General features: G+C 36.8%; 2 protein-coding genes across 8 annotated transcripts in view; one reads left to right on the top strand and one right to left on the bottom strand.

Annotated features, from left to right (window-relative positions):
* Positions 1-3,393, top strand: part of NCBP1 (nuclear cap binding protein subunit 1) — a 44,735-nt gene extending 41,342 nt beyond the window's left edge. For all 6 annotated transcript variants that reach the window (XM_060154780.1, XM_060154779.1, XM_060154778.1 and 3 more), the window contains 3 exons: positions 637-765; positions 1,352-1,465; positions 2,852-3,393. In XM_060154780.1, the coding sequence (XP_060010763.1) occupies positions 637-765; positions 1,352-1,465; positions 2,852-2,965 (357 nt within the window). In that variant the 3' untranslated portion in view covers positions 2,966-3,393. The remainder of the gene's footprint in view (positions 1-636; positions 766-1,351; positions 1,466-2,851) is intronic.
* A 2,082-nt stretch (positions 3,394-5,475) lies between these two features.
* Positions 5,476-12,518, bottom strand: part of XPA (XPA, DNA damage recognition and repair factor) — a 35,654-nt gene continuing 28,611 nt past the window's right edge. For both annotated transcript variants that reach the window (XM_060154785.1, XM_060154786.1), the window contains exon 6: positions 5,476-6,745. In XM_060154785.1, the coding sequence (XP_060010768.1) occupies positions 6,597-6,745 (149 nt within the window). In that variant the 3' untranslated portion in view covers positions 5,476-6,596. The remainder of the gene's footprint in view (positions 6,746-12,518) is intronic.

Genomic DNA, 12,518 nt, shown 5'->3' with positions numbered 1-12,518 from the left:
TGGTGACCACCAGCCACATGTAACTAGTTATAAGCTAATTAAATCTAAATACAATTTAAAAGTCAGTTCTTCAGTCACACCACATTTCAAGTGCTCAGGTGTCATGCGTGGCTGGTGGCTATTGTGAGGGCAGGGCAGATCTACGATGATGAAAGTGTTGTGGTGAGAGGCTCCCAAGACCCTAACCCTGTATTTCCCCTAGGAGCAGCAGTTCAGTGTTCACAAACTCAGGATTCCCAGCAATTTCATAAAACAGACTATGGTGAATAACAAAAATCAGCTGTATATTTTCCTTGGAGCTCAAAGCTGTTTTCATTTTGAATGGAGGAAAAATGTGACACGTATTTCCTCCTTGAGTGGGCTGTCTTATAAAAGGCATAACTTACTTCTGCTTTATAGCAAATCTACCACGATTGCCCAAGTGCCACTGAATTTCCCTGGCCTAGATAAGAGGTACTCATAGGACTTGGGACATTTTGCCTGTATGTTTGGGACACTGGAGTACTTTTACTATAGAATACAAGTCTTCAAATAGCATTTGACCAGACATAATAAAAATCCTTAGATTTGCTTGATGTGATTTAATACACTGCAATCCTAAATGGTGTTTTCCCTTTGTTCCTTTGCATTCGGTAGCGAAGTGATGATGATGACAGAAGCAGTGACAGGAAAGATGGGGCTCTTGAGGAACAAATAGAAAGACTGCAGGAGAAAGTGGAATCTGCTCAGAGTGAACAAAAGAATCTCTTCCTTGTCATATTTCAGGTATCTTGGCTTGGGACACTGATATGTTCAAAGAAACAGTACATTTCTTTAGTTTTAAAAAATGTTTTTATCACAGAAGTAATACATATTCATTTATAAGATCTTAAATATATAAAAGTTTCTAAGGGAAAAATAAAAGTAATTCTGTTATTTACTTAATGAGCATTCTTGCATGAGCATTTCTCCTTGCTTTAAAAAAAATGGATACTACTGTTAAATACCTCTTTCATATTTAATTATTCCCAATTGTTGATCTATTTATTGATTGTTTTCCTTCCTGAAGATTTTTGTGTATACACTCCTGTTAACATTTCTGATCATGTCCTTAGAACAGGTTCTAAGAAAAATTACTAGCATAAGTTAATCTAGACATTAAAGGTCTTCGGGTATTGCCAAAAACGATGTACTAACTCATTATCACTGCTTTTCTACACTGACAGTATTTATTGAATTATGAAAGTTATGAATACACACCACAAAGGGTGAAACAAGCAATACCTTTGAGGTCTCTTGGTCAAAAATTTGATTGTTTCCGAAGTATAAGAATTTTTTCTGACACCTCTGGAACTTTGTACCCCATTTCCAGCGTTTTATCATGATCTTGACTGAGCACTTGGTACGATGTGAAACTGACGGGACCAGTGTATTAACACCGTGGTATAAGAACTGTATAGAGAGGCTCCAGCAGATCTTCCTACAGGTTTGTGGAAAACTGATTATATAATAAACATCATTATTCCCAGCCACAGGGATTTTCCATTTCAAAAAGTCATCAAATCTGTCAGGAGGTTATGCAGTACCTGTAAGCCCCTTAGTGTCCATTTGTTCCTACTGCTGCTCATCACAATATTTAGGCTTAAATTGGCTCTGTATCATTCAGACTCCTAATTGCCATTCTCTTTGGAGAGCCTAGCTGTAATACAACATATAGAGAAAAAAATGCTAAGGGAAGAGTAATCAGGTTTTAAGAATCACTGTAAATTCAATGTGCAGATGATAACCTTGTTTCTGGAGGCACTATTTAAGTTCTCTGAGGTCCTTATAGAAAGCAAAATGCAACACCTACTCTCTGCTAGATTTAAAGATCTGTAAGGAAAAAAAAAAGAAAAAAGATCTATAAGAGAGTGAAACTAATCCTTTGTATCTTCAGATACTAACACCCCAAATCCTCATTGGTTTGTTCTAGAAAAGAGTGATTAAAGCAGAAGGCATAAAAGGGGGGGGGGAGTGCTTTAAGGCTCCAAACAAAAATTTATTCTAGATTTTTTAGTTACTGTCAAATTAAAAAGCTTTAACAGCCCCTAGTTTAGTCCTATAGGAATCTGAGTATATTAAAGTTTATATTTGTACACATAGAAGAAACTATTTTCTGACATTTTTTTTCCCAGTTAGGCTCAACAAGTCACTGATTTTCAGTAAGACAGAGGACCTCTTTATTTTTAAAAGATTAATTAAAAAAAATGAGGTTTTCCTATTTTGTGGAATACTTCACAGATCACTGGCTAATATCACTGGCTAATTCTCTTAATATTTTTTTCTTTTGCAAAGAGATACGTTAAAGCCCTAACCAAAAAAAGGAAATGATTCCAAATTTTTATGTTTCAGGGACCATGGTTAAAACCATGGTTACTTAGTAACAGTGCTATTCTTATTTGTAATGTATACCACCTCCCCCTCAACACCCCCTTTTTTTTTTAAATCTTCCTAGATCAGTCCCTGTCCTGACAGCTTTTAAAAAGTCATACTGTATTTTGTCCTGATTAGGGAAGAGACGCATTCTAGAATAGTAGCAAGTGCTGCTGCCACTGCCTTGAAGTAAATTGCATTTACACAGAAGCAGGCCAGAACTGGATTTTTTAAATTATTGAACATCGTTTTGTTTTGTTTTGGAACTCGTTTACTCCTACATTTTCTTAATGTTGAGGCTTTTCAGGGGCCTATTATTCCTACCAGCAAAACCACTTTTTTTTTTTCCTGTTCTTTCCCATCATTCCAGTGTGGATGGGCCTCTGAGGAAAATGTTCTGCAAGATTGCTTATGCGTTTTCTCCTGACCTAAACACTTATCCCCTTTTCTGTGTCCACAGCATCACCAAATAATCCAGCAGTACATGGTGACCCTGGAGAACCTGCTCTTCACTGCTGAATTAGACCCTCATATCCTGGCTGTGTTCCAGCAGTTCTGTGCCCTGCAGGCCTAAGGGTCATTTTTTTTTCCCCTCCTGTCAAGATTTTTTTAAGATCTCAAAATAATGTCTTATTTTTGATGGTTTGAATGCTTGCTTTCTTGTAGCATCCTTTCTTGAAGCAGAGGGGGAGGACAGGACAGTGAAGAATATGGTATTGATTACCTTTAACTGCCCCCTAGAAAGCAGATATTCCCTAATGACAATAATGTGACAATGACCATAGGATGGATGTATTATATATGTGACAGATACAACTTTTCTCTGATATTTTTTCTCCTTAAGGCACAAAAGATAACTGATTTGAGGTATGTGCAACACTAGAGGTCAAGCTTACAAAGTAGTATATAGAACTGATGGGTTTATTATCAAGTAGCATAGCTTTTCACAGCTCATGGGTAACCTAACATGGCTGAAATAAAACTGAAAATATGTTTTTTAAACCTTGGTATTTCATGATTTATCATCTCAGTCTACTTTAAAATTAGTGGTTTCTTACTAAAAGTGAGGTTTCTTACCTCCATCTGAAATTTTCTCTTCAAAGTATTTTTCATTACTGTAGCATTTTAAGACACTACTGTTATTAAAAGATGTTACTAGAGTAGAAGTTCCCAAATTCATCTGAACATAAATCACCTGGGGCTCTTCTAAAGTTTTTTTTTTTTTAATTAAACCACACTCTCTGGGGGTGGAACACAGACATTGGTAGTTCTTAAAGCTCCCGGGTAATTCCAATGTGCAGATAAGTTTTAATTCCAATGTGCAGATAAGTTTTGAACTATCATCATCTTAGAACATCTGGTCATTTCCTCAAATCTGAGACATCTGTCAGGTCATACAGTGAATTACATGCTAAAGTGGGATTTAGAAGTAGCTAGATTGGCTAAAACTATACTTGGCATTAGATGTAGGTTTGGATTTTATTTCTGTGGAGTCTGGGTGGGCCAAGTAATTACTAATTCCAGAGCCTGTTTCCTATATGGTGTTGAGGCTTAATTAAGATGGTAAAAGTACACTGTTAATTAAATAACACACAAGGGATTATCTGACATTCCAAATCCTAGCATTTTTAGACTTTTTTCATTAAATCTTCAGAAAAATTTACCAGTAATCTCACAACTGGAAGTATCTTTGTGCATTTGTACAATCTTTTTTTTAGCTTAGTACATCATAAGTTTATGGTGCATTAGGTATTTTCCATATTAATATATGGGGTCTCTTTGGTTTATCATAACATTTAGTGGCTACAGAATATAGTCTACTCAATAGATGGAAATTCCTAGGATTTTTAAATACCGCACCATTTAACAAATAGTCACAGGATTAAGGTTGCATGGCAAGTTACTGGCAGAAAGGGAACTAAAACCCAGGTTCTTTGCTAAATGTTCTTTTGTTTACACTGTTCCTCCTTCCCACAAACTACGTAATTAGAAAAAGCTCCTATCCTCAAGAAGCTGAAGGATAACCATTTAAGGCTTTGGTTAACTTTGATCCTAAACTGCTTTGTAATCGTTTCATAATGTATTGCAAAGTTTGGCTAGTTATACTTACTTGATCCAAATCCTAGAGGAATTTCTAGGTTTTCACCTCCTTTCTCTTGGACCCTCTCTTCATGTGTAATGGTTGCTTTTAACAGTTGCTCACTGATGTAACCCTGCTCTGACCCAGTCTGGCAGCTAGGTATATGAAAAAACTGAAACAGAGACTGAGTTTTGAAGAAATAAAGGTACAAGAGCAAACATTCAACAGTTGCTCTCCCCACTAATGAAGCTCACACAGACAAAAGAATGGCATGTCACTGTAACTGTACGTCGTACCTTGCAATAAATCAATATTCTATTAAACTGTGCTGATGCCATTTAACATGCTTTTGTCAAAGTGAACATATACTTTTCCTTAACTCTCAATCTCCCAGGAATTATTCAGAAAGCAGTTCATACGAAGTTTGTTTGCTTTTTCTGGAAAGTATTTAGCAGTGATTTGTATTAACTTACTAATCTACAATTATACCTGAAAATGAAAGATGAGGACAGAACTTGGCAACCAAAAGCAGATCTGGCTGTCAATGTTAACTGGATACCAGGATTGTCCTAAATTGATGAAGGTGAAGAGTGACTAGAAGCCCACCTCAACTGGACAAGTCTATTAACTACACTGGTCCTGATGATATGATGTGCTCATTAACAACTGGCTGTTACGTGCCAGATGCTATAGATTCACCGTATTTAATCGTCATGAGAGTCCTTACATTATTATACCCATCTGATAGATAAAAACAGGCCCACGGAGTAACTTACCCAAGGTCCACAGGTAGTAAGTGGAATCTGAAACTATGTCCATGTGGTGGTTTTAGGGCTTCTTGTCTCCCAGTAGTAATGCTGTTGTCAGCAGCCTGAACCCCTAGTTACTTGCTGGGAAGGTGTTTTTTTTTTTCCCCAAGAAGTTCTTGCCGCCCATTTGGAATCGCTTTTTAGTGAGCTGTAATATTCAGCATAACACATTAAAAAAAATCAACACTCGATAAATATATTAAACATTTCTGTATTGAATACTTATATAGAGAACAATTAGTAATTATAGTCTCAAGTCTTTGGATTTGACTTGTTTTGACTTTTGCCCTTCTTCAAGCATAATCTCCAAGAGCTGATCTAGAGAGAGAAATGAAAATGTACAAAAACTTCCTATTTATTTGTAGCAGTAGGATAAAAAGTCCTGTCAAAGAACTTGAAAATATCTAGTTTATCATAACTTGTATTTGTTTTTATCAGGAAAAGAATGCATAGACCCTGTAATCAAGCACTCGGGATCAAATGCTCTTACTAGATATAACTACCTTGTAATCCTTTTGACAAGATAGAGGAATATTTGACTACCTAAACTTGATCAAGATGTCTGGGGTGATGTCAGGTTGTAGGTTACCCCTCCTTTAGAAGTGGTAAAACAAGCACAGCAAGCTGTCTTCCCTCCCAGGATTAAATGAGAATACCTGTAAGGCACTTAGCATAGTGTCTGCATGGCAGGTGGTAAATGCTCAGTAAATGTTAACAAGTTATGATAAACTTATCACTACCTTTGATCAACAAACAATATAGCTGTTTTTCCATTTTAATCCAGATTTGAAAAGGGCTATCTGGAAACTAATATTAAGATCTATAGTAGTAAACCCTAAGGGTACAGAAAACTTGTCCCAGCAATAGCTCCCTGCTCCCTGACTTGCAGACAGTAGTAGTCTAGAAGACCTGGCCCAGCCTCTGGGGTGCAGTGGTCTACCACCATCCCTGCTGTTTCTTGGGATAAGAATCCAGTTCAGCCAGTTTTTGCCTTTACTACTAAAAGCTCTTCCTCCTACCCCAATCTAGGGTTTGTCCTGGTTGCTTCTCAATTTTAGCTCTAACCTAACATTTTTGAACCTATCACTCAGCTCCCATCCCTATTGTAGAAAAAATGGTCACAGACCCAATATTTTGCCCACAACCAGACCTGCTGGACCTTAACTGAAACTTGTTCTTAAGCCATAACATACATAATTATTTAAGCATTATTTATACAAGTGTTTCATTCATCTATGAAGACTTTACGTTTTGATGAATTTTGAACAAGACCAATCTAAATTTCCACACTATAAAACATATCACTTAACTAAAAATCACATTTTCTCGTATGTCAGTTCATGGCCACACACAGTACAAGTCTTCCGGTACACGTCATCCTCTAGGTTTTCTTCTGGTCCATACTCATGTTGATGAGCAACTGTCTCCTTTTTCCATAGACTGCTTCTTACTGCTCGCCGTAATTCTAAGAGAAAAAAGCCAGTTTTTCAGTGGTGCTATTTCAGCTGTGTGTGTTTAAACCAAATGTGGTTTACACCTTAATTTTATAACAAATCAAAACTGCTGATACAGATTTGGCAAGCTTACTTATCTCACTCACTGGTTTGGCCTGTGAAATCATTCATGTGATTGTTGGAGTTAGTGTGAAACAGGAGATTCAGAATTGAGGTATATGGACTAGAGGGACCGCAAAAAACTAGATTCAGAAGACAAGCGAAAGAACAGGGTTTGTTCGAGCAGCTGGCTACAGAAAACAAGATGCCACAGCAGGAAAGGGCAATCAGCTGGGATGACTGAGGATAAAGAGCATTTTAAATTCCTTGTAAGTCAGGAGCTACTTCTCTAAGAGGCAAGTCAAACTTTGCTTGCAAGAAAACTAGAAAGCCAAGAACTCTGCCACTAGTTCATGGCTGATGTTAGAAAAGCTGCTCATGCAACTGACCTTATGTCTATTATTATTTATCCTATAAAATGAGAGCAATAGTTTAGGACATAAATTGCTAGTAATCATGCAAAGTACAACATAAATAAAAGAATCACTGACTATTAAGACCCGGAAAGAACCATGGAGTTATTTTACTTCATTTTACTTTGCAGGTAAGGAAATTGAGCAAAGATAGCATGGGAACCCAGGTGATTTATTCCAATGTTTAGAACTTTTCTCGCTACATCACGTTAAGATGTCATTTTCACAAAGAAAAGTTAACGTTGGATGCTCTGAAAAGCGACTAGGACATTATAAAGTTCACACTGCATGTTACCTGAAGAAACCAAATGCTTTGTGTTAATCAGAAATTAACAAGCTAATAACATCTCAGTTTCTAGTTTAATGAATAAAAAGCAACATGAGTTGTTTTCATTTTTCTATTCTGACCAATGGTCCATCAAGCCCTGCACTTTTGACAGCAGCACTACCTAAGGGAGGGTATGATCATTATCTTCTATAATCTCAACCTTAAAAATCAAAGTACACCAAGTAATCACACAACATTTTGTTTAATCCATTTTACTATGATAAGTACTATCAAAATAATACTTGAATCTTTGTATTTTCAGCCTTTATTTGTACCATGAGGATAAGCAAATAGGGCTATGTATCAGGCACTGTTCTAAGCACTTTATTTATAAACATTTAATCCTCACAACACTTTGCAATAAGTACAACTATCAACCCAGTTTTACAGATGAGAAAACTAAGGCTCAGAGAAGTTACATAAGTTGTGCCTAAGATCAGGCAGAGGCACAGTCTAGCTCAGGCCATGTTCTTAACCACTAAGCTGTGATGCCTTTTCATACACCTCCAACATGAAAAGCACTTTATCTGAGACATTTTCAAGCTTCAGTGTATATACCTCTAGACAGTTTCCAAACTAGGGAGAAAATCATGTTCATCCAAACTCTAACCTTTATTCCTATATCCTCTCATATTCTGAAGAACCCTAGTTTTTCTAAACATATCTGGAATGCCCTTTATCCTTTTATTTTTCTACCTTGGGATATTTTTAAAATAAAAAATAAATGATATGCTGACCAGAACTGCACAGATGCCTCATGGTTTCAGATAATGACAGGAAGATGTCTCCTGTCCAAGTTTTCAACTTTGCTCTGATGTAAGGTATCCTGGCCACTTTCCCTTTACTACCCCACGAGGAAAATCTCTCAAAATCTGACTGCATCCCAGTCGCTAAGCTAACTGCCCAGTTTGTGCATTATGTGAACTTAGGAAGAGAGATAAGAAAATTTTCTTAACACTAAAAGAATACTTAACAAAAATCCAGCTTACTAGCCATAACTGTCACAACTGAACATAAGGTTTTATACTGACTTTATGGCTTTTCTTCCCATCCTTCAGCTAATCTATCAAGATCTATAATGACAATAAAGCCACATCTTTAGTATTTACTAGACATTCCTGGAAAAACTTGTGCTAGGAGGCACTAAAACAAAACAAAACAAAACTGGTATATCTGTCATTTTCTTGCCCTTCTTTCCCCACATGACCGATCTAGTCTTAAAAGCCATGATGAGGTGGAGCAAGTGGGCATGGGGGTGGGGGGGAGCCCAAGATAGATAAGGAGGGTCTCCTAGAGAGGAGGCAGCAACAGTGAAGGGAAATTAGGTACATTCAGGGGCACTAATCAAATAACTATATATTATAACGGATAATGGAAATCAGGTTTCTCACTGTCAAAGAAGGAAATTACAAATAAGGAAAGGAAGAAAACCAGAATAAACCCTAAAATTTTGGATTAGAACTTGGTATAGTGTAAACTCAAGGATTTAATTATGTATTAGATATACACGTGTTTTAAGCTAGAAAGAAGTGGTCAAACATTGATGAAGACATGTCAAAAGGACACAAGACCTAGCCTGAAGTTACTCCTATGGGCCCAAATCTGAAACAATTTGAGCACCAAAATAATTGAGGACAGAAATGAACCAAAAGCCACTGAGAAGAATAGGAATTAATGAATCCATACCAGTAATAAACAAATGGGGGAATGATGCTATAGAATGTCGATTTCCAACTGGTTAAATGTGGAGTGAGCGCTGAAGGTAGAAAACAATTTTTGCAACCATCATCCTAAATACTGATTCAGGCAAGAACCATCCACGGATGAATGTTAAATTTAGGGTGAAGTGTTGAGGAGAAGCAGGACATTTACGTGGTCTTACAGGGGTTTTTTTGCTTATCAAAAATAAATATTAACATCACCATTGAGGGCCGATGGATATCACATGCCTCCAGATGTGATGCCCTAGAAAAGTCACTTCATTTATGTTCTATCCAACCTGAAATGAATAACCCGAATCTAACCACCAGGAAACATCAGAAAAACCTCAAATGAAAAACATATTACTGCAAAAAAGGTAGGCAGGGGAAGAGAAAAGACTTCTTCAAAAATGTCAGTGTCGTAAACGATAAAGGCTGTGGAAATATTCCAGAATAAAGTAGTTTAGGAAGACCTGGTACCTAAAGCCAATACCTGATCCTAGACTGGATTCTGTACTAGAATAAAAAAACTACACAGGACATGATTGGGTCAACTAACGGAATATGGATGACAGATTAGATAAAAATATCAGTAGTATACTTCTGTAAGAGAATATTCCTATTCTTAGGAAATATACACTGTAGTATTTAGGGGTAAAAAAAGGGTGGCAATGTACACAACCTACTCTTAAATGGCTCAGAAATAAACGTATGTGTAGAGAGAATGCAAATGACATAAAGTTGTTAATAGGTAAATCTGGGTGAAGAATCTGGGTGTCCCTTGTACCATTCTTATCCTTGCAATTTTATGTAAGTTTGAAATTATTTCCAAATAAAAACATTTTTAAAAGACAGTAGCTAGATTGAAGGGCCTTCCAATGGCCAAATTTGGGCATCAAAATGAATAATCAGGAATGGACAGACTGTAACAGTTACTTGAGAATAAGAATCCATGAATCCAACTAGTACTAAAAAAAAGCTCTTCTTTCCAAAAGAAGCCAAATAGTAATTGTAGAAATAACAGAAAAAGAAAGTCACCATTTATATCCACCCTAATAATAACTGACTCAGGCAAGATTCAACCTGGGTGCTAAAACCACTGAGTGAAACTTAAGGAATGAGATGTTCACATAGTGTCAGTCACCCCATAGATTTCTTATTAATTACAAAGGGGAAAGGGTACCTTTACAATGGAGAAATCTGGCAGACACTACCTTACCTAAGCGATACCATGTGTCTCCTGAGGTAACCGATCAGAATCTAATTGTGAGAAAACTGCTAATAAACCAAAGCGACTATGGATATGCATCATCCTTGACTGGCCCCCGGATCCAACAACTAAAAAGCTATAAAGGGACATTGGAACAACTGGGGAAAGACAAATAATATAGATTATATACTAGGTAAAAGCATTATATTAATGTTGTTTATTGAGTGTGACTATTTTTTGGTTAGCAGAAACATGTCCTTATTTATAGTAGATAAATGCTTAAGTATTAATAAGAATCACAATGTCTGCAAGTAACTCTTAAATGGTTCAGCAAAATATGTGTGTGTGAATGAGGGAGAAAAAAGCAAATGTGGCAAAATGTCAACATCTGGTGAAATAAAAAATTTGTTTAAATAAGGATTAGAAAGTTTTTCACATTACTTCATTTAAGCAACTTAAAACTTTGGAAAGTAGAGGTCAACTACCTACTGCTGAGAATGAGAAGAAAAGGTGGAAAGATCAGAGACTTTAGAAGAGTGAGAAAAGGTCTGCTAGGCCTTGGGAAAACTAAGGAAACCTTGGGAGTGGAGCGGGGACATACCAAGCAGCCCTGAAAGCCTAACCGAGGCTGGAGAACAGGACAGCAGTTACCTCCTGGCCCCACTGGCCTAGGATTTCACAACACAAAAAGCTGTAGACTACTTCTCTGGGAAGGTTATAGAACTGTTCGTGATAACCATCAGTCTTGCTATTGATTATCTTCAGGGACTGTTTCCATTTTTTACCCAAAGAAGTTTTCCCCTAAATCTTTGTTTCAATGAAAAATGTATTTTATACCACTCTAAAACTTGTATTTTATCCAGCTTAATATCTTAATTTTACAAAAGAGGCAGCCTGTATTCAAAGAAGCCCAATGCTGTTTACCAGGTAAACTTATAAAAGAACTAGTGGAGAGAGACCAGATACTTGTAAATACCTGATGGGAGGGCAGGAAGTTTTGACATAGGGTGCCCACTGGTAACGAGAGGGAAAAAAAAATCACAAGGAAATAACATATGAAGCTTTGATCTTACTTTGTCCTCCAAAACTAAGGATAGGAAACTGTGTCCTTCAAACTCCCCTGAGAGAAGCCCCAAAATAGTCATAAATATAACCACAGGCCCAGAATGTAAAATGTTCACAAACTTAGAAGGAGCCTCCAAATGGGATTTTCTCACCCACCTCTTTTGGGGAAAAAAGTGCACACTAACAAACAATTAAGATTAATTGTTCTTTGTTTTTAGAAGGCTACCCTCTACCAGTATTAAGACAAAGCTGAGTATAACTTTAAAGAAAAGCCTTACAGCCACCTTATCTGTGGAAAGGAGCCACGCAAACCCAAAATGTTCTGTGTATTTGCACCAATTCAAAGTTCCCATCCAATATCCAGGCCAACACACACTGCCTTTTTTAAAATCTAGTTAAACTAAGCACAGTGATGCCATTCTTTCTACTTCTGCCTTCTTGGATCTAAGAGATCTGTAACAATTTGAACTTGCCGACAAGGAAATTCTTTGTCTTTCACCTTGTCTAAATTTATATATACACCTTACACTATCTATAATTTCCTTCTCTAGTAAGATCAATTCTTTCTCAAACTGATGAAGTAGAAGATCATATTCTAAAAACAGGTAAATGTAATCTCTTACCTTTCCATAAAGAAGTAAACTTTGTGTCAGCTTCTTTGTGGATCAAAATCAGAAGACCAAGAGAAACCAGGTTCCAATTTCTTTTGAACTAAAAAAACTTTTAGACTTGCTTTTATTCCTCTCTGTTCTGAGCCTTCTGAGCAAAGTGCATAGTAAGCTTGTTTCTAATTTCTACAGTGTCTACTCCACTCTCAGCCCTTTGTGGCCTAGTCAGGAGGACAGGAACATATCCACCAACCTCTAAAGTAAATCAACAAGAAGAAGCCATAATTAAAGAAGGCATGGCACTGACCTCTGCACATTAAAGACCAGAAGACAATGGAGTAACGTTTATACAACTGAGAGA

This window comes from Lagenorhynchus albirostris, chromosome 7 (assembly GCF_949774975.1).
Source record: "Lagenorhynchus albirostris chromosome 7, mLagAlb1.1, whole genome shotgun sequence".
Classification (NCBI taxonomy): domain Eukaryota; kingdom Metazoa; phylum Chordata; class Mammalia; order Artiodactyla; family Delphinidae; genus Lagenorhynchus; species Lagenorhynchus albirostris.
The sequence above is the reverse complement of the archived record's forward strand: the minus strand, read 5'-3'. Positions and strand labels throughout refer to the sequence as shown.